Source organism: Vanellus vanellus (genome assembly GCF_965231255.1).
Source record: "Vanellus vanellus genome assembly, chromosome: 6".
Taxonomy (NCBI): Eukaryota; Metazoa; Chordata; class Aves; order Charadriiformes; family Charadriidae; genus Vanellus; species Vanellus vanellus.
Window position 1 is genome coordinate 64,135,206 of NC_138911.1, and position 21,560 is coordinate 64,156,765.

The following is a 21,560-nucleotide window of genomic DNA, read 5'->3' on the forward strand; positions in this document are numbered from 1 at the left end:
GATAACTTTAACAATGTACGGTCTTACAAGAAAAGTTGGCTTTTTAGCTAAAGAGAACAAAGAAAATGCTAACACTATTGTAACAACTGCAAAGAAAGATGAATGAGACTGTATTTGGGAAATGCTTTATAAATTGATTGAGAGGTACTGTACAGGTACCCACTTGCGTGTCTGTGGATTGGTCTTTTCCATACCTTTGAAGCTGTGATTGGATGCTGTGTTTTTTGCCCTGTTTACATTCCATGCTTTTCTATATTCGGATATTGAGTAAGCACCTCTAAATATCTGAGATTGCACACTCCCTTTTCCTTCTACTAATCAAACATTTTATTGTTGTACCTGTTATGGATTTTCTCTTTTCCAATGCATAATTGTTTATTAATTTATCAGATATTTAAGTATTATAATAATATGTTTGTGATTTTTAGATTTTATATTTTTTGAATATTTCTGATGAGCCTGTTCTGGGATATAATCCTCCAGCTACAATTACAACTTTTCACGTACATCTGTGGAGTTGTGCTCTTGATTACAGGTAAATAAAACGCAAGTGTATGTCACTTGGTGGCACTGCAGCTTACATATTTATTCTTTAGGAATGTTTGAGTTCGCATATTGTGAAGAATATTTATTTAGGCTTGTTTGGAAAAAGTATGTAAAAGAAATCCCTTAAACTGTAAGAAATTTTAAAGTAGGATAAGCACTTGCTGAGGCCTGGGAAGATCTGTTTAGATAACCTATAAAACTTTGATTGCGTTTCTAAATAGGTACAGAGTATTAATATTTTTTTTTCCTATTTGTTGTTAGGCCTTTGTTTTTGCCAGTCAGATCTCTACTTACTGTTGAAACTTTCAGCATTTCCAGCAGCGTTGCAGTAGATAAATCCTCTTCTACTCTCAGGTATTATTTAGGTGATTGTGAAACATGGGAGCTCCCGTAATGCCTGTCTCTGTTTTTTGACCTAGGAAGCATTTGTGTTGTGTAAATGATCACACTGGTTTGCTCATGTGTAATTCTTCTGGTTTTTTAGATTAATTTTTTTTTGTTGGATTGCTTTCTTTAACAGCTAGCAATTCTGTAATTTTTAATACAGTCGAAAGATGTCCTCAAATGAAATTGTCTGTTTTGTTAATTAGTAGCACCTAAAGAGTTCTTAAATACTTGCTATTTGGAGACAGTGTATTAAGAAAATATTTAGTGATTACTGAACATCTGTTTAACTTTTTAATAATTTTTCTTGCAACTCTAGTTGAATGTTCATTGTTATGCCTGTTCTGATGTGAAACGTGCCAAGTTGCTTGTTTCTATTGATAAAAACCATATAAATGACTTTTGAAACAAATGTGTCTGTTATTTTATTGAAAAGAAAAAAAGGCAAAAAAGGAAATAAGTGTTAATTCTGTATGTTAAAAGCATTACTTATTCTAGGAAGGATCAAATATATAAATTGAAATGCAAATAAAATAAAATTAGTGAAGCCAAAAGTATCTTGGTTAATTACCAATGGATTTGGAAAATATGAAAGGTTAAAGTGAAGAGGTTGTCTTGAAGATATACTAGATATATTTGTGGTTTTGAGTACCTCTTGCTGTGCTAATTGCTTTTATCTGGTGAATTGCACAGCATTTCTCTAGCATGTTTATTTCATCCTTTTTTTTTATATTTTAGGATAATTTTAGATGAAGCTGCTTTGCATCTGTCTGACAAGTGCAACACTGTTATGGTGAACCTCCATAGAGGTAAGGATTTTTTAGATGCAACTAATGAAATGCAGAGCCTAAAGAAATAAAATTACAGGTGTATTAAGCATTTATAAAGGTTATTGGAGAAGAGGTCTGAGGAGATAAGGAGCAGCAAGTTGAATATGAATGAATAATGCAGTGTTGATGAAAATCTGAGTGCTCTAATTTGGATTTGTGGATGCAGAGGTATGTCAGTGAACAGCAACTCACAAGTCCTTCATTTTCTTGTTACAGTTCCAGAATGCGTATTTGAAAAAAGCGTATTTTTAAAAATCTAGCATTAGCATAGAAAGAAATCTTCATAGAAAAGAGATTTCATAAAATGAGATATATGTTCTAAATAGTTGAACATGAAAGGTGTTATGTGTCACAGAGTTCTCAGTTCTGAAAAGAATGATACTAACTGGCTTGTTGTCATTTGTATAGTAACGACCTTTAAGGACTGAGGAACTTGAATCAATATTTAACAAATGAATTGGGGAAATGATGAAACCCTGTGCTCACAAATGTGTGTATTTAGCTTAGGTAAGAGATCTCTAGTGAAGGATAGAGTAAAGTTATGCCTATTTTGTTTAAATAAGGAAGAGCCGCAATAAGTTATTCATGGTACTGAAAGATTAGTACAATTTGAAAATGTCCTCTCTCTCACTTCAACTAAAAAAATGCTAGGATGCTTAGTCACCCAACTTCAGTGGCCTCTGCTTCTCTAGCTCACAGATGGGGTGAGGATAAATATCTTAAAAGATTACACTGCACACAGATGGTGGCAGTGGGAGTGATACATTGGATTGAAAAGATTTGAGTTCTTGATTTGAGTAGCTTGAGAAACTTGAGCTCTGAGAGTAATCCTCATAAAAGAAGGAAATGCAGAGATACAAAAAGTTTTGACAAAAAAGATCCCTTTTTATGCTCATGCTCTTTCTAATGGTTTAGTAAACATCATTCTTACTATGTATTTTTTAAGTCTTAATTTTATATTATTTTGTTTAGTTACTCATTGTCTTTCAGATTATGTTCGTGTTATGGATATGGGACTGCTGGAACTAACCATTACAGCAGTAAAATCTGATTCTGATGGGGAAAGAGTAAGTATGTAATCACAAATAAAACAAAATGTAAAATCTACATGACAGATTGTGATTTGAAAATTACTTTATTATATTTAAAATCAAGGAAGGCTTTTCAGTTTACAGATACTATTAAGTCCTTTTTCACTAGTTAAGTAAACTAATTTAAAAACAACTGTGTATAGATGCTATTTTTATGGAATCTTAGGTTGATTTGAAGTGTATTTTTCTTTTTATTGTTGCTATCTAGACAAAACCACGTTTTGAGCTGCACTGTTCCAGTGATGTAATCCATATTCGTACCTGCTCAGATTCATGTGCTGCACTAATGAATCTTATACAATATATTGCAAGTTACGGTGATTTACATCCACCCGCTAAGACAGAGATTAAACGTGGAGTTAGCAAGCCGAAAATGAAGGTATAAAATGGCAAAATAATATCAACTTAACTTTATGCTTCCTGGTAATATGTTTCAATGTTGATATCCCCATTCTATTTCCGAAGAATGAGATTTTCTGCAAAAAAATAACAGATTGCATCTGAATTAAAATAGGTTTGAGAGTAAAATAGTGCCCTTCATTTCTGGTTTGGTCACTACTTAGTATTTTAAAATATTTTGGGCTGTTTACTTATTGTACTTTATTCTTATCTAATGAAGAAAATTCCAGGACACATATGAGCTGTCCAAGTACTCTGATGATCTAAATACCCTGAACCATAATGTTCTAACCTACTTTATGAATCATCTAGCTCAGAGTTTCAGCTCACTTGATTATTCATAAAGTTAAGTTGTTACTTCTTACAGTTTAAAAGCTGCGTATCAAGTCCTTCTAGCAAAATCTTACTCTGCACAATATTGTAGTTGTCTTTAAGATGTAACTATGTATAGTTCCTCTTTTACAGGTAGAAACCTTTAGCCAACCATCTTCCCATGGACCAGTCCTTGCTGAATCAGAGCAACAGATTTTACGGGATTTGATGAGTGATGCAATGGAGGAAATTGAGACTCAACAGGCTGCTTCCGCCATGAAGCCAGAGTCTAATGGTAAGAGTCCTCTGGAGGGATAAGTATACGTAAAGTACAACCTTTCTGGAAGGAAAGGGGGACTGGAAGTTTTGTCTTTGTAGAGATGCTGCAACAAGAACGAGATCAACATCTTTGAAGTCTTCAAACTATCAAACAGATTCTTGTTTTTAGTAACAGTAATGCAAAAGTAATTTAAGATTCTAGTCAAGTACGCATTACTGAGGTACTGCAAACAGCAAGGAAGGAATCTGACTTTGTGGGACTCTGTTCACACCCCAAATTCTCTAGGAGTATAACTTAGTATGGGTGTAAGTTTATATGGTGTACTGCACTGTGGAGGAATCAAAGACCTCCCTGCTGTGTATGAAGGCAGTCCAGGAGGATGGTACAGTTCTGAGTCACAAAAAGAACTTTCTCTATGAGGAAATCTTTCAATTAGCAGATAGAAGAAGATAATTGATTTTATTACAGGATTATGGGTTCTGCATCATGGCTAGAGTTAAATCCACGTTTAAATTGGCTACGGATTTTGTACTGCAAATAGTGAAATTCTCTATTTCTGTGATGTCTGGTCCTCTTTTTGATGGTGGATGGTGAGCAGTCAGTGTAGTACTGAAAGTTGTTGATGCTCTGGTCTTACTACCAGAATGAGAAACTTGGACACAAAAAAACATTTTTGTGTCCATTTTGGGTTTTTTTTTTTACAAATAGTTTTTCTATATTTTGTCAGTTCACCTCTACTAGTAACTAATTATAATTATATTGTAATCACTTTCAATTGTACATTAGATTAATTTTTGAAAATACTATTTTATTTATGGTAGGAACTGATTCAAGTATAATAAGAAAATTCTATTGATGCAATTGAAGTAAAAAATTTTTATTTAACTGTTTGGTTATTTTGTTCATATTTTTGTATTTTGTAAAGATTTTTCCAGTGAAACATGTGTTTTCTCCACCCTCCTTCAACTCCCAGGAGTTTTGGATGACAGATCCCAAACTCAGGAGCCATCTTGCTCAGATCTCTTCCTGTTTCCAGACGAAAGTGGAAATGTCTCACAAGATCCAAGTCCCACCTATGCTTCATTCACTCATCACCTGATAAATGAGGCCATGGGAGACGTTCCGGCAGAAAGCGATGACTTCTGCATTCTTTTTGCACCCAAAGTTGCTGTTGCTGTAAGAAGCTTTGAGAATTATTAAAAAAATCCATATATAAAGGGAATTAGAGAAAAGCCTATGTAAGACCTGGAGAAATTAGACTTCATAGATTTTGTGTATTTTTATCAGTGGGCAGGGTAGCAGGGAAAATAATCTTTCTATTAGAAATGACTTATAGCATTGTTACTGTTAGGAATGAATTGCAAGTATTTTCAAACATATATGATTTTTCTGTATCTCAGCAGTATGTAATTGTTCTCTGATCTGAGCATTCCATTAAACTATATTGGCAGTTTTCCTAAATTTTAGTCATGTTTTATCACTGCCATTTTGACTTACAATAATGCTATAGTCGGAAAAGAAATGTTTTAAGCAAAATACAGTATTTCTCAAAATAGCAGCTTTGCACATCTTCTAATCTTTTATTAATTTTTCTCATAGTCTAAGCTTTCAATGCTTTTATGTGTCTAAGATCCTTGCCAGACCCCCGAGAAAAGCTTGTGTCACTTTACACTACTGTCTGTCCACTGCATTAAAAGATTTAGGAAACAACACTCAAACTCTTTGAAAACAGCTTGTATTCATGTTTTTCATAGTATCTCTGGTTGTATTCTTCTTAATAGACAGGAGTAGTTCTGGGTCCCTGATTAGAAACTGTATTTAGTTATCTTTGATCTTGTTTGTTTCCAAAATTGCTAATATGGTAACCTGGGCTCTTTCATAGTGTTTTATTTGTTTTCAAGACTTGTTTTGTTTACGGTTTGGATAAGGATTTTTTTTTTAAATTACTTCTCAGCTTCTAGTTTATTTTTATGTGTTTTTGTCTTTAAGTTGCTTTATAAGAATCATTCCTAAACCAAGCCTGTGTTGTATAAGTTTTAGAAGACAGTACAGAACAGTTTCTTTTCTTTTCATAGTAAAGAATTAGACATCTCAATAAAGAAAGCAGATTTTACCTTCTCAATGCTACATACTTTTTTTTGTTTTAATTAGGAAAAAGAGGAAGAACCAGTAATAAAAATAATGGTTGATGATGCGATTACCATAAAGGAAAATCATTTCAGCCAACCTATTAAAAAAACAGATACAAGCAAAGCTCCCCTTCATTTTCCTGTTCCTCTGGTACGCTATGTTGTAAAGGAAATCTCTCTTATTTGGCATCTTTATGGCGGAAGGGATTTTGGGACTGCACCACCAACATCTCCAGCTAAAAGTTTCATGTAAGTGTTTGATCTAATTCTGTAGATTAGAACACTTAAAAATACTTAATTTTCCTTTGATTTGAAGTTAATCTCACTATTTAATTTCAAGTCTCCCTCACTTGCTTCTTTGCTCCCTCCTCACAAGGAATTAATCGTAGAATGGTTTAGGTTGGAAGGGACCCTAAAGATCATCTAGAATCTTCTTACTCGGTTTAGCTCCACACAGCAGAGCGTAATTTTCCTGAGTTGTAATGTGGACAAGCTGGGTTTGGTTTTGGTGGTTTTTGGGGGATGGAGGGATGGGGTTTGCTTTCAAGGGTTATGTTAGAAAAGATCCTAAAGAGATTGGGGCTTAAGGAGCGCAAGAGTCTATTGCTATGGTAGCTGGAGTCTGGATTTCAGGATGTCATGTAAACTAGAGAGTAATTACTATTATCGCACCTGGAATTAAGGAGATGTTTTATGAATGTTAATTTGGTGGGAAGCATAGGCCTAGCATTCTGCTTAAGTATGCATTGCTTGAACAATAAAAATAAAGTATTTATTTGGTTCACAGTAACACAACTTCCAATATTTTTTTGGTATTGCCGAGTATTTTTCTTTTGTAACCATTAAAATACTAATAAGCTATACCCAGTGAAACATACTTCCATTTAGTGTTAGATTAACAGTGAGATAGCTTAAAGTTTAATCTGCAAAAGTGTATTTTTCTTTTTTATTTCCCCAGAAGTCCCCATAGTTCTCCTTCTCATACACCAACGAGGCATGGACGGAGTACAGCATGTGGGGGAAGAGGAAGAAACCCAGACTTCCTGATGGAAATACAATTAAGCAAGGTGAATGACAGAAACGGCTTCAGCCATGACTGTCTGTGTCTGAATATCTTTACATGTTATATTCTTTCGATAACAGCTTTTTGTTAGAATTCAACAGGTTTTCTTCCATTAGTATCACTTTGAAGGTGATGAATTTAGATTTTTTTTAACAAAAAATGTATTTATTCTGCTAGCGCAGTATTGTTTACTTGCTGAATAAACATGTTTCTAAAGATTCTAAATTATAACTGTTTTACAACTGCTGTTCTGTTTTTCTGTCTTCAGTTCTGCTCTGAATTCATACACCTGTTATGAAATTAAATGTTCTAGCAAAATAATCAGGATGTAGATCTGCTGAGACACTCAAGTGTATCAGTTGATGATAACTGGATATTTAATAACATCCAGTTATATCACAATATCATTGCTCTATTTCCCCTAACATATTTAGCACCTTTCAGGTGTAAGTATGTTACTCTCGTTTTTAAGACTGTGCTTAGCTGTAACATAGAAACTAGATGCTTAATTCTGGTGCTGTGCAGAATATTGACAAGGAGTTAACCAAATTTTATGTTAAATGGATCAATAACAAAACTTTTCAAAATAAGGTTTTATGAAACATTTCCATAATCATGAAAAACACTACATAAAACGAAGTGCCTTTTATAGTCCCTATGCATTTTTAGAGCTTAAAATTCATCCCATTAGCACTTCAAACTTGCCAGAAATGTATACTTATTTAACTTTTCTAAAAAACCCATGACATTGCAATAAAAAAAAAAAAAGAAAAAAGAAAGCATTTAATATTCCACATGGAAAACTTCGTATGTAGAAGTATAGCAATCTCTCTTAATTTGCAGGTATTTAATGATTTGGTGTTAGCACTAAGGCATAAATTTTTTTTTTTTTTTTTTCCCCCCCAACTTGTACCCCTAACTTGGTACAAGACAATAATAATAATGTTTAAACAAGAAATTAAGAGGAAAATGAGTGTCAAAAACGTATAGTTCCTGAGCAATGTTTATGATAAACATCTATTTTTCTCTCCAACACTTAAAATTTTCATTATCATACGGAACTTGAGTACAGAGCACTTAAATATGGTGTTTCTTAACGTGTCAGTATCTGGCCAGTAGAGGCCACTGTTCTGCTTGCCAGGTCTCCTTCATTACATTGCAGGCAAGGCTGCTGTGGGGGTTAGTGAGGCAGGGAATGATTTGTAGGTAACCACAGGGCTTTGAAAATGAGAACTACTTCAAGACATGAGGAAAAGGAGAGAATTCAGAATCTTTTAGAGTTTAAGAAAGTAATGGATTAGAATTTCTGTGGACTGAGTAAAGAAAAAGGAACTCGAGACTGCAAGAAGCTACTCGAGAAGTCTGTTGATAGGGAAGAAACCTTACTTTCCTAAGCGTAGAACTCGCAGGATTCATGAACTGCAAGATTGCCTGGTAAAGACTTCAACATGATGTAAGAAACATGTCAGGATTGAGAGGAAAAAGCAGAGTCATATTAAAACAAAAAGCAAAATTGTTCTTTGTCTTACACTGACTCTTTGTTTTGGCTCAAATTTCCATCCTAAAATATGAACGTGTACACAACGAGGAATTGGAAGATTTCTGCTACTAGACATGCAAAAATGTGAATAGTTTTCAGAAATCCTAGTACTATTTCTGTAAACTTAAAATAGTAGATGGCTTTTTAAGTTCTTATGCATGGTGCGGGCTTTTTTTGGCTGGTTGGTTTTGTTATTATTTGTTTGGTTTTTTGTTTTTTGTTTTTTTTTTTTTTTAATTTAAGTAATACTAGAATCATATAATGGTTAGATTTGGAAGGGACCCTGAAGATCATCTAGCCCCAACCCCCCTGCCATGGGCAGGGACACCTCCCACCAGACCAGGTTGCTCAAAGCCCCATCCAGCCTGGCCTTGGACACCTCCAGGGTTGGGGAATCTACAACTTCTCTGGGCAACCTGTTCCAGTGCCTCATCACCCTCAGAGTAAAGAATTTCTTCCTAATATCTAATCTAAATCTACCTTCTTTCAGTTTAAAAACCGTTACCCTTTGTCCTATCCCCACACTTCCTGACAAAGTCCCTCCCCATCTTTCCTGTAGACCCTGTTTTGGTACTGGAGGGCTGCACTAAGGTCTCCCGGGAGCCTTCTATTGTATTGTTAAAGGTGGTTTTTCACTGAAACTGATTATGCTGATTTTCTTTCCTTTTTAAAAGGTGAAATTCCAGCATGAGGTATACCCTCCTGGTGCTGCAGAAGGTGAATCCAGTCTGTTGGAGCAGCCAGTGTCACGGCAGGTTTTTATTGTTCAAGACCTGGAGATTAGAGATCGCTTAGCTACATCACAGATGAATAAATTTCTCTATCTCTACTGCAGTAAGGAGATGCCCAGAAAAGCACATTCAAACATGGTACGGTTATGGAATACGTTAATTCATTAAAATCATAGTGGTTGGACTGTCATTGTGGAGATTGTATAAATTTCTTAATCTTGTAGAAGGAACACTGAAGTAATGTAACTTGTTGATAGTTACTTGCTTGACTTCCGTGGATATAAAAACTAATTAAAAAGTCAGTTTGATTATTAGTATGTCAGGTATTAATGTTTTTGAGATTCTATCAGTTTAAAAAAAGTAGATGTGTAAGACTACTTTAGTAGCTTTCAGATTTTGGTTTTGAACAATCATCTGGTTGTAGGAGTATGATTAGACTTTTTACTCCACATGTAGAGTTGTAGTTTTATGATATGCTGTAGTCTTAGTGGTTCTATAAAGGATTGATGAATTTCGTTTTTTGGGGGTTTTCTTATTTTAATTTTCTTTTTTGTAACATCCATAATAAGTTATTTATTCAACTCTAGCTTTATAATTGGTAAATGGAATAAGATTAGTACAGAGGTTTTGCAGGAAAAGTTTTTTTTTTTTCTAGCTAGTGGTCTGAGATTTAATAATTATGAATATTACTACTTTTATTTATCTTGTTGCTTTTTCTCAGTTAACAGTTAAAGCATTACATGTCCGTCCAGAGTCTGGCAAATCCCCACAGGAATGTTGTTTACGTGTTTCACTAATGCCACTTCGCCTCAATATTGACCAGGTTGGTTATGCCAATGCAAAAAAATAAATTAAACTTTTATTTATTTAATGTACTAGGTTTTTTTACCAGATACTTGTAACCATCGTAGAAGTTTTATGGCATTGTTTTCTTGGTTTGATACCTTTTTTATTTATGATCAATCATACATATCTTTGGATTTCTGCCACTCTGTTTATATCCATGTTAGAGCTTGCCTTCTGCTCCAGCTATTACAGAGACTAGCCTTTTTTAAATTTAAAAGCCAAGAATATCTGTAGACCTGGCTGTTCACTCAATAATACCAGTTTACCCCCCTAGACTTCTGATGATCTTTAATGCTTTGAAATCATGGCTTTTAAAAAGCATATACTTATTCTTGAATGCTCTTGCTTTGTTTGTTCATGAAGTGGGTTTGTGTTTTCAATTGAAAAAAGTTAATCATTAATCCAGAAGCTGTTTACAACACTTTAGTCAAGGGCATTTGACACTTGAGGACTGCTTCTGTGCTCTGAAGGCTGTGGTCTTGCTATTTACTGCAGTAGCATGAAGAACAGAAATGGCAGAAATCGGTTTACTTTCTTTAGCACACCTTTGTGCGAAGTATTTTTCATATACAGAATCACAGGATAGTCAGGGTTGGAAGGGACCTCTGGAGATCATCTAGTCAAACCCCCCTGCCAGAGCAGGGTCACCTACAACAGGTTGCACAGGACAGCATCCAGGCGGGTTTTGAATGTCTCCAGAGTGGGAGACTCCACAACCTCTCTGGGCAGCCTGTTCCAGTGCTCCACTACCCTCAAAGTGAAGAAGTTCCTCCTCATGTTAAGATGGAACTTCCCATGTTCAAGCTTGTGCCCATTACCCCTCGTCCTATCAATGGGCACCACTGAAAAAAGACTCCTCCCATCCCTCTGGCATCCTCCCTTTGAGTATTTGAAAGCATTGATAAGATCCCCCCTCAGTCTTCTTTTCTCTAGACTAAAGAGACCCAAGTTCCTCAGCCTTTCCTCATATGAAAGATGTTCTAAACCCCTAATCATCTTCGTAGCCCTTTGCTGGACCCTCTCCAGCAGATCCCTGTCTGTCTTGAACTGGGGAGCCCAGAACTGGACGCAGTACTCCAGATGTAGCCTCACCAGGGCAGAGTAGAGGGGGAGGATGACCTCCCTCCACCTGCTCGCCATACTTTTGATGCACCCCAGGATGCCATTGGCCCAAGAAACAGTTGGGATTTTTTACTTTCTTTTTACTCAAGAAACAGTTGGGATTTTTTTCTGCACCAGTAAGGAAGCTACATATGTTTGTGCATTCAAGTTCAACGTGCAGTTATTACTCTTTGTTGAGGCATTTCTTGCTTAATTTGTCATCTGCAGAGAGATGTGGGTTTTTTTCAAGAGCACAATTAGTAGTTCCATACCTGCCTTCTGTTTCCCTCAGCACACATTAGAGACCAGGTTTTCATTTTACTGTGAGAAAAACTGAATTCTGTATAGTTTGTACTAATTTCGTATAGAAAAATAGCATGGAAATACTGCCATCTAGTGAGGAAATATGGTCCTTCTGATTACTTTTCTGTTATCTTTTGCACTATAAACAAAATTCAGCTTTACAGCTTCTGCAAAATTCACCACAGCTGTCTTGGAAGCACAGGGTTGCATGCAGTCACGTTAGAAATTCTTGTTATTACTACTTAAGCTGTCTGCTTACCAGCTGGAAACAAAAAAAAAAAAAAAAAAAAAAAAAAAGAAAAGGAAGTCTAGATGTCATTAATTGTAGGATGAACAAGGCACCAGTGTGATGCATCTGACTGATAAGACATTAACAGCAGAGATATTGATGGCTTTAAATGAAGCAATGGTGAGATCTGATCTGGAATACTGGAATAATTTGTCTGACATTGGCAGTATTAGAGATTAATATAAACTATACTTGAGTACCCTTTTATTGGAAGCCTGGAGTTTTAAGACAGAGCTAGACAGATTATGAAAGCATATTGTATCTAGCAGGGCGGTTCTGTCCTAGATTTCTATGTGGCTTCTGCAGTTGTTAAAGGATCAAAAACAAATGTATTTTGATTCATATCTACGTAGGAATAAAGAGATGAAATGCTAGGTAATTTTTTTTTTTTTTTTTACATAATTGGGTATTTTTATTTTTTATTTTTTTTAACCTGATTGTATTTTATTTTTGACATTAGGATGCCTTGTTTTTCCTGAAGGATTTTTTCACTAGCCTCACTACAGAAGTAGAACTCTTAGTTACTCCAGATCCTGAAGGTATACTTTTCAAAAATCTAAAATGAAAGTGCTGCTTCTTTCTCCTTTAATATGTGTATATGACTATAAATTCAAATGTGAATCTCATGTGCGTAAAAGAATTAGTGACCAAACCCCAGCATTAGTAACTAATTTGTTAGAACACAGAAACTTTGGGTATTTTAGTTTTGTGTTTTATAAATACCAACAAAAGTCTTCAACATCTGGGATCTCTGTTGTATAGAAGTTTTCATCAAAATTGGAGCATATTAAATAAGAACTTCTGAAAAAATTGAGGGCTGTGTATATAATAATAGGAGTTATTAGATAAAACAAGTTCATTATTTAATACTTCTTGCATGAAAGAGTATGTCTGTCTAATAGCATGAAGTTGTGTAACCCTTGGAGAAAGGAACAGAATTCAAGATTATAAATAAGCATTACGGTGTATGCTACAGTTAAAGCAGTACTTTTAATCGACTACACCATCTGATGCAAAAACCAATATATATTGAAAAGCTTATTTCCTCTATTAACTATATTTTGAGTTTGTTAGCATCTATACTTTACCTGTTTCTGTTGAGATGTCATACTGAAATGCATAAGTAATGAAGTGCTCTGTAATGCTGCCATTAAAACTAGATGGATTATTTATGCTCATGCATAAACCTCAACGTAACCTTCTTGCAATAGTTTCTATTGGCAGCTGAGATATTATCTTACTAAGAGAATGTAAATGTTGTCCTGCTAGTAATTCCTATTAATAAGCATTAGAGCTTGCTAAGGATACAGTAATTGTATAAACACAATCTTTTTATAATTGCTGTGATAAATATGAGTCAATTTATTGTCTATAACTTCTTATCTTAGTTAAAAAGTCTCCTGGTGCTGAAGTTACGTGTAGTTTGCCCAGGCACGTCAGCAGCCTTAAGGACCCAAGTCCAGTCATTTCTTTCTCATCAAACAAGCAAGCAAATGAAAATGGTAGTGTTGATTCTATGGATGTGGTTAATGGAGATGATCATAATTTCTCACAAGAAGTAACGTCATACAGTGATCAGCCAGTATTTTTCAGGTAAACTTTTGTTATAAGTTTTCCAGTGACATACAGCTGTTCTGCTGAATGTTTTAAGAAAGTGTGATGATAAACTATTCAGACCTTTTGACAAGGTGCATTTTTTTGTGTATTCATTGACTGTGGAAATCAAATATATTTGTTTTGATCACTGGAAGGTAACTAATGATTATTTTTTATTAACTTTTGCACACTACTGTGCACAAGAAAATAAAATTAATTAAAGCTCTGCCATGTATAGAACCAGTAATGAGATTTTTTACAAATAAATGAAAAGAGAGCAGTCTTTGTACTCTTATGTCTAACAATGTAAATTAGATCTAATATAACCAGAGATGAGAGTATATAGAGGAAAAGGATATCATGGGAGAGATTAGTGTATTACAAGAGAAACTCTAATGTAGTCCTGACTGGGAAGTGATTATAAAAATTGCAATTTGGTATGCAGAAGTTTTTTCTTGTGTATTTAGATTGTAAGTGCCTCTAACAACAGATGTGTACTTTGGTAAGCAGTGCAGAACCAAATTATGAGAGAATGACTGCGGTTCTATTCCATCATGTACATCACCAACAGAATTTTTTAATAAGTTCCAGCTGCAGGGCTCAGTTTTACCCACGGAACCATCATTAGCCATATTTTTTTTTGGTAACTGAAATTCATGCTGTGAAAATTGACAGAAGATATTCACCTGCAGGGTTAGTAGCACTTTTGCAGGACTGTTAAATTTATTATAAATTTATTTTAAAATATTTTATTTTATTTATAAATTTCTTATAAATGCTGAATTTTGTGCACTTACTCTGAAGTACTAACACAGTAACTGGAGGATTTATGGGTTACAGAAAAGGGTATGGCATCCTATTCCAGGAGGATGGGAACTCATGGGTTTGTTTTTGGAAAGATAACTTTATTTCCTTTTCATGTTTCTAACTGTAAAATTTCCTTTATATATCCCAGAGAATTTCGTTTTACATCAGAAGTTCCAATACGGCTTGATTACCACGGCAAACATGTATCAATGGATCAGGTTTGTGTATAATGCTGATGTTGTAGAACAAAAAAATGCTGCTGTTTGTTTTGTTTTTTCCCCTCCCTGAGTTGGGGTATATTTTTATGCTCCCTACTCATTATAGATGTGATCTTGAGAAATGTAGAAATTGTTTTTTCTTCGTTTCAATAAAGCTTAGCCTTTATTCACTCAATTTCAAAACTAAGGGGTCGATCCTCCAGTTATGATTAACTCAGAATGAGACTTTAAAGTCACATTTATCAACTCAGTGACTAGCTAGAAATCTTTTTACACAGCTGTGGTGCCCGTCAAAGGATGATACTACTATCTGATGCCAGAATTGTGCAATTTATTTTTTTCCTCATTAATGCTGGAATAAAGTATTGTTTCCCCCCCATCCTGTCCTGTTTCCTTCCCTTGCAGTCTCTTAATCTATGGGCTGCAGTGGCAGAATCTAATACAGATGAAAACAATGAGTTCTTTTTGAAGTATGTATTGATTATCATACTGCATTTACAGAGCAGACCTCCAAAAATCCTGTTTGTGCAACCAGATTTGTACTCTGTCATGGCAAATCAGTAAGAAAATACGGACAAGTAAAACGAGCAATGTCTTGAATTTGCATTTCTGCAAAGAAGTCAAAACATGAAATAGCGGCTTTAGAACGCCTGGAACACACTAATGCCAGAGCAGTGTTTACGTAATTTGCTATATCTTAATATTTTTGAAGAAGACCTTTTGTATCTAGATGTTTTTCTTAGAGTAGCTGATTAAGCCAGTTTGCATCTTTTGCAAGTTTTCATGCAACTTAATTCATAGTGCTGTAATGAGTAGCATTTGGGAGACTGGGGGAGAGTTGGTTTTTAGATAGAAATACCTGTAGTTAGAGTTGAGATGATGAAATTATTCATCCTGTACAATCTGTAGGTGAGAAATAAACACATGTGATAACAAAATATTTCACTTACAGGGGACACTAGCTGGGATTCTTATTGGGCTTGCTCAGTTAAACTGCTCGGAATTAAAGCTGAAGAGACTTTGTTACAGACATGGGTAAGTTTTTCAAATTGTAGATTAACATTGGTATTGCAAATTGAACAAGGTTATGGTGAAAATCTGAATATAACAGGCAAAATGTAAATTCTCTCAAAAGATGCATTTCTAAAATCCACGGTGCTTTTTGACTTTACAAATATTTCTTGATTTTAGTTTTTGTCAAATTTATAGCATTCACAAAAAACATCTGTTTACAGGACAGTATTTAATATATGTGCTAGTCTTGGTGCTAAACTCTTAATTTTAGATGTATGTTTACTTCCTATTGAACTGGATGTGATTATGCAGTCTTCAACTTCTGTTTTATGAAGCATATACACCTGAAACCCTTGGGTTAGTCAACAGCAACAAAAGATGACGCTTGAAAACAGCTTTCCTTTTGTTTGAATGATGTCTTTGTTTACTGCAATGAATAATGCCTTTGTCTTATTAGGAATTGTATGGGTTTTTTTTTTTAATATTAATAATTTTATTTACTTCAGTTTATTAGGTGTGGATAAATTGTTCTCCTATGCTATCAGTGAATGGCTTAATGATATAAAGAAAAACCAGCTACCAGGAATTTTGGGAGGAGTAGGGCCTATGCATTCGCTAGTGCAGTTAGGTAAGTTAATTCTTATTTCTATTCAGACACACCTGGCAGCTGTTTTAAACAAACAAAGCTCAACACCACCACCCTCCAGACAATGTTGACACTTGTTTTCCCTTCCTCTCAAGGCATTCTGCTTATGTAAGAGAACTTTCTGACTCTGGTGTTCTGTCTTCATTTTCAGTCCAAGGTCTGAAGGACTTGGTGTGGTTACCAATAGAGCAGTACCGAAAGGATGGCCGTATTGTTAGAGGCTTTCAAAGAGGAGCAGCTTCTTTTGGTACTTCCACTGCAATGGCAGCACTGGAGCTAACAAACAGAATGGTTCAGACTATACAGGTATAGTGTTTTACTTCTGGAGTTAGGCATAAAATGAGAAGCGTTGCTAGAAATGCTGTGCCTAAGGTTGGGAGCATGTCTTAAAATAAAAAAAAGCAGCAGTATAAATAGGAAAGCAGAGACTGGGCAAAGCTTGCAGCAGTCTGTGAGGTGGCATCAAATGCAATGTTTAGAAAATTGTGGTGTTAAAATATTGCTGAACACCTGAGTTGTCACATGTTTCTTAATGTCTTTAATGTATTACAATGTACAGTTCAATACTAAAATACTCAGCTGCACTAAAAAAATCACTGATATTGAGAAAGATGAGTTCTTTGCATATGTGTGTTTTCCAGTAATAGATTCTTAGCTTTTTTTTAAAATGTCATCTTATATCTGGTTGTTCAAACACGACCCCCCCAAAAAAAAACAGCAAAAAAACCAAGCAAACAAACAAAAAAAAAAACCAAACCCCAAAACAAGCAAAACCTACCAAACAAAAAAATTGTCTTAAAACAAATAGTAATTGAGTTGACGTACATGAAGTCTATAAAGCTTTCTGGATTTTAAGCCAAAAGTAATCTTGGATTAAAGTGTTAATACATTTACATTCCTTAACATAAAATACATAGGAAAAATACACTTTTACCACCCAATTTTGCAAAAACTGTAGATGTGCCTAAACTTGAACATATATAGTGAAAAAAATGGTGTTATTCACATGAGTGGAATTATGTATATGTTTGTGTGTCTGTAAGAAAAACACACCACTGATCAGTTTCTATCTTGAGCATTTTGTGGAGATTAGAGGATGCCTTTGAAAGAATGGCAAAGGGGGGGGGGGGGGCTGGGAGAAACCTACCAAAACCTACAACATTTGTTCTTTTGTTGTGGAAATTAATTTATAGTTACAGCTGCACCCATTCCAGAAGTTCTTGTACAAAACTTTAATCTGATGTAAATGAATACTATTTGTGAAATTAAAATTCTTTTATTTCGATTATGTCACCCTGTTAGCAGTTTAAATTTGTGATTGGATGTTATAAGACTTCTTACATATTTTGCATTTGCTCATGATCTTCAGGCAGCTGCAGAAACTGCATATGACATGGTATCACCAGGGCCTACTTTTATTGAAGCAAAGAAAATCAAACGATTCCCTCGGCATCGTTTAGCTCATCAGCCAGTAGACCTACGGGAAGGTGTAGCCAAAGCATACAGTGTAGTAAAAGAGGTGAGTGCAAAAGTAATTGTCCTTAACCAAACTTATGAATTATTTCCTAAGACAGCAAATAAAATATCAAATGTTAGTTTAAGCTGACCAAATGAAGAAGGGGACTTAAGTTTTGAACAAGACTGTCTTCATCAGTAATCCTAAACCAACAGAAACCTTGCATGGAAAAATGAGAGAAGCAGAAATCAACTAAGATGTTACACAGATAAGCTTGAATAGGACTTAAGTGTTCTGCAGTTGTGAGAGTTTACAGTTAATCCAAGATACGTAAACCTGATTTCCTGCCCTGCATTGTCCATTCTTTCCTTCTCTGCCTCCCTGCCCGCCCCCCCAGTTCCTGTTAATTCTGAGGTTATTAAAGTTTAGACATAATGCTGGATTTAAAACAAGTAAAAGCTTTCTTTACCATGACAGTGTATTAAAAATTAGAATGCTGACCTGCTTTTATTGTACTTTTTTGTATTGTACTGTCAGTTAGTCGCACCTGTTAGCGTGTCTAGGAAGTTAAGTCTCGGCTGGGGAGTTTTCAGTGAAGTTTGTCATTTTTAATAGGTCACAGTGTCCCACAGCTTCTTCCCTTATGCAAAAGCATGCCATCAGAAGTTACATGAAATATTTCAATCTGTACGTTCATAGTAGTGTTATTTTAAGCCTTGCTAGAAGAACTAAATCATTTTTGTATCGGTATCGTTGTACTACAGTTATAATACAAATAACAAAGACAACAAATGCTGGGGTATTAAAGTTTCCCCTAAAATTAGGAGAGGTTGCTTTTTATTCTTCCACCTAATTAATCTCTGTTAATTTCTCAAAGGGGATTACGGACACAGCCCAAACCATCTATGAGACTGCTGCTCGTGAGCACGAAAACAGAGGAGTAACTGGAGCAGTGGGAGGAGTCCTCCGCCAAATTCCACCAACTGTGGTGAAACCTTTCATTGTTGCAACAGAGGCAACCTCAAATGTTCTAGGTGGAATGAGAAACCAGATCAGGCCAGATGTGCGCCAAGAAGAATCTCAGAAGTGGCGCCTTGGGGAGGATTGAGATTATGAATCTGGCTCAGCAGGCAGGTAGCAAGACTGGAGATGCAGAAGATTGTCCCGTTGGCAGCTTTAGATGGAGCTCACTTTGTTTTGTCGTGCTCATCTCAGGAACAAATGAGGTTTTCAACTACTATTAGCAAAACATCCAACCAAAAATATTTATGAAGTGGAAAGCAAATTGGTACTTGCTTATACTGTGTGTTACCAATATATTTGGTAGATAGTGCCAAACATAGCGAAGCATGCGCTGCCAACTCAGAGACATGCTTGCTCTATTCCGTTTACCGTATTTTTCTTGGCAGATTTAACATCTGAAGCCGTAGCCTGTACGGTGAAACTAAGTATACTTTAAAGATGATTTCTGAGCGTAGTCAAAGAACTGCATTCAATAAAGGGCTCTGCAGATGCTCTTCACTGACTAAAGGATAAAAGCTTTCATTTTGGACAAGAGACACGAAGGCTCTGTAATATGGAAGCAGATAAGATAATATCGTTTAGTGGTCATAAGCATCGCTTTTAGCGTGGCACTTGCAGCAAGGGCAAGCTTGATAACCATTCAGAATTTAGATTCAGTGTTGATACACCTATGAACAGGATTTGTTCCTAAATATTAAATACCTACTTTTGTGGGTCTTCAAATAACCTGAATGTTGCAGAAACGTTCTGTTGTGTTGCACTTTAAAGGATATGGCCTGTATATTGTGCTTTTTTTATAGTGTGAATAAAATGTAATGTGCATTATCCTTTATGTGGTTTAGAAGCTTACACAAATTATTGGAAAGAGCATCATTTGATGATGATCCTACGGAAAAGTCTCTTAAATTTGTTTAAACTACTCATTATATGTAAAAACACTGTCTTCTGTTACACTGTCTTCTGTTACACTAATTACAATGCTAAAAATAAGTATTCTTCAGGAAAACAGCAGTTCATTATTACTGTGGCCAACAGTTCTTTGTAAGAATGAGAAATCCTAAGTAAAATGAAAACAAAGTATTTCATAATTTCATAGTTAAAATTCTATCCAGACTTCATTTTATCTGCTTTTATTTAAAGTTCATATAGTTGCAAAGTTGCTGCTCTCACAGGGTATTTTTAATTTGCGTGTCGTCAGTTATTTGACAATGAGTATTTGGGGTCATTTAATTTGAACTGGGGATGGGTGAGGGGATTTAAAAAAAAAAAAAAAAAAAAGACAGCAAAACTTAGAAAATTAAAGTTAATACTGACAGCAAAACTTAGAAAATTAAAGTTAATACTGACATTACTTACAGTTTAATAGGTGACCAGGGTCTCCACAGAGCTTTATTAGACAACTGACATTGCACTGTTTCTGGGCAGTTCAAAGTCTCAGAATTAGCTGTGCAGGAATACATGTTTTTTCCTTGTATTAGCAAAAACTGGAGGATAAAAAGTAAAGACTATTCTGAGTAAGAAAGTACACATTTTGAATTTCGATAACTTAACACTTTGGATGGCTAGCCAGAACGTAAGCTTGTCATGGTCCTGTGCTTGTCATAAATGGAAATCCTGCAAGTATGCTATGTGGAAAATCCCCACTGAAAGAGGAATGTTGGGTGCTTTTGATCAGACTTCAGTCTCTACGGGCGATGAGGAAGCAGTTTCCCTCTGTTATTTAATACCTGTTACTAGCAAAAACTTGGGCTGATGGGCCTTGCAGGACAAATAGGAGTGTATGAAGGAAAATAGTTGCTTCTTGTTCATCCTGATACTATAATAGCTGTTCCTGAACACCAAAGAATCTGGCCGGAAGGTAAATGATTTGAAAATGTCCCCTCTGCTGGGAAAGACTTCTGCAGTCTGCTTTATTATTTTTCATAAAACACAACTCCAGTTACAAAGAAATTCTTGCATTGGGTGACAGGTGGCATACAAAGTTTCGTTTTCCTTCACTGGAATCATCTAAGTTGTGGTATGCTTTGAAGACCTGGTTATTTCAGTTAAACGACTTGCTGTAAGCAGAAGGAGATGCTTCTGAGAGGACAAATACCTGCAGATTTAATGACATGAAGCATTTTCTGAAGTAAAAATACTTGCTGCAGTTGATACTTCTGTCCAGTAATTAGAGAGCTCCGCTTTAGCGAGAGCTCAAAGCTTGAGCATTTTGCACAGGAATGAGTTCCGTGTTTGCAATTTGGCGCCTCCTGAGTGCCTTCTCAAGAAGTGGAGATGAGTCAATGGAAGTAAGTAGCAATGCATCATTTTAATTTGCAATTATCATACTACGTAATTTCATCTGGTCCAGTTTGTCCAGTTAATTGGCGTATACTGTAATAATATAAACCTACATATTTTCTTCTTTTTTAACATTGCTGAAAAGGAGCAGTGGTGATTCAGTGTTCATTACATTTTCAATTCTGTCATGATCTGATTGTACTGCAATGCAATTAGAATATATTTTTATATGAGGGCATGCTATCAAGGTAAAACATTTTTATAGAGTGTCTCTCTGTCAGCAATACAGATTGTACAAATTTATTAAACTTCACTTTTCACTATGTAAACCCTTGTATTTACTTCTTGCACTTTATTGAGCCTTTTCAGTGAAATTGATTTAAATTTTTTTCTGACATTTTATTTTTACAAGCAGTGTCTTAATTTTTAGATTAATTTCTGCATTGTTTTTCAGTTGTAACATGATCTTGCAGTGTTTAAAATGTTTAAACAAAAAAAACCAAAAACCAAAAAACAAAAACCCCAAAAACAAAACAAAAAACCCACAACAACCAAAACCCACAAAACTCGCCAAACTAGGCTTTAGGTTAGGACTTCATTTTCAAAAATGTATCTTGTGTGGAGGGGCTTGTGTTAAATCAAAAAGTTTATATCATGTATGAGAAAGGACTCATCA

The 21,560-nt window shown here is 35.2% G+C and overlaps 1 protein-coding gene across 1 annotated transcript in view; it reads left to right on the forward strand.

Annotated features, from left to right (window-relative positions):
* ATG2B (autophagy related 2B) overlaps window positions 1-21,207 on the forward strand; it is a 49,654-nt gene extending 28,447 nt beyond the window's left edge. The window contains exons 24-42 of the mRNA XM_082485091.1: window positions 429-535; window positions 808-900; window positions 1,669-1,739; window positions 2,751-2,827; window positions 3,060-3,230; window positions 3,716-3,857; window positions 4,816-5,018; window positions 5,994-6,220; window positions 6,930-7,038; window positions 9,249-9,443; window positions 10,027-10,128; window positions 12,305-12,383; window positions 13,233-13,437; window positions 14,396-14,465; window positions 15,418-15,500; window positions 15,986-16,107; window positions 16,277-16,431; window positions 17,495-17,644; window positions 18,459-21,207. Coding sequence (XP_082341217.1) covers window positions 429-535; window positions 808-900; window positions 1,669-1,739; window positions 2,751-2,827; window positions 3,060-3,230; window positions 3,716-3,857; window positions 4,816-5,018; window positions 5,994-6,220; window positions 6,930-7,038; window positions 9,249-9,443; window positions 10,027-10,128; window positions 12,305-12,383; window positions 13,233-13,437; window positions 14,396-14,465; window positions 15,418-15,500; window positions 15,986-16,107; window positions 16,277-16,431; window positions 17,495-17,644; window positions 18,459-18,689 — 2,592 coding nt within the window. The 3' untranslated portion in view covers window positions 18,690-21,207. The remainder of the gene's footprint in view (window positions 1-428; window positions 536-807; window positions 901-1,668; window positions 1,740-2,750; window positions 2,828-3,059; window positions 3,231-3,715; window positions 3,858-4,815; window positions 5,019-5,993; window positions 6,221-6,929; window positions 7,039-9,248; window positions 9,444-10,026; window positions 10,129-12,304; window positions 12,384-13,232; window positions 13,438-14,395; window positions 14,466-15,417; window positions 15,501-15,985; window positions 16,108-16,276; window positions 16,432-17,494; window positions 17,645-18,458) is intronic.
* The last annotated feature ends 353 nt before the right edge of the window (window positions 21,208-21,560 follow it).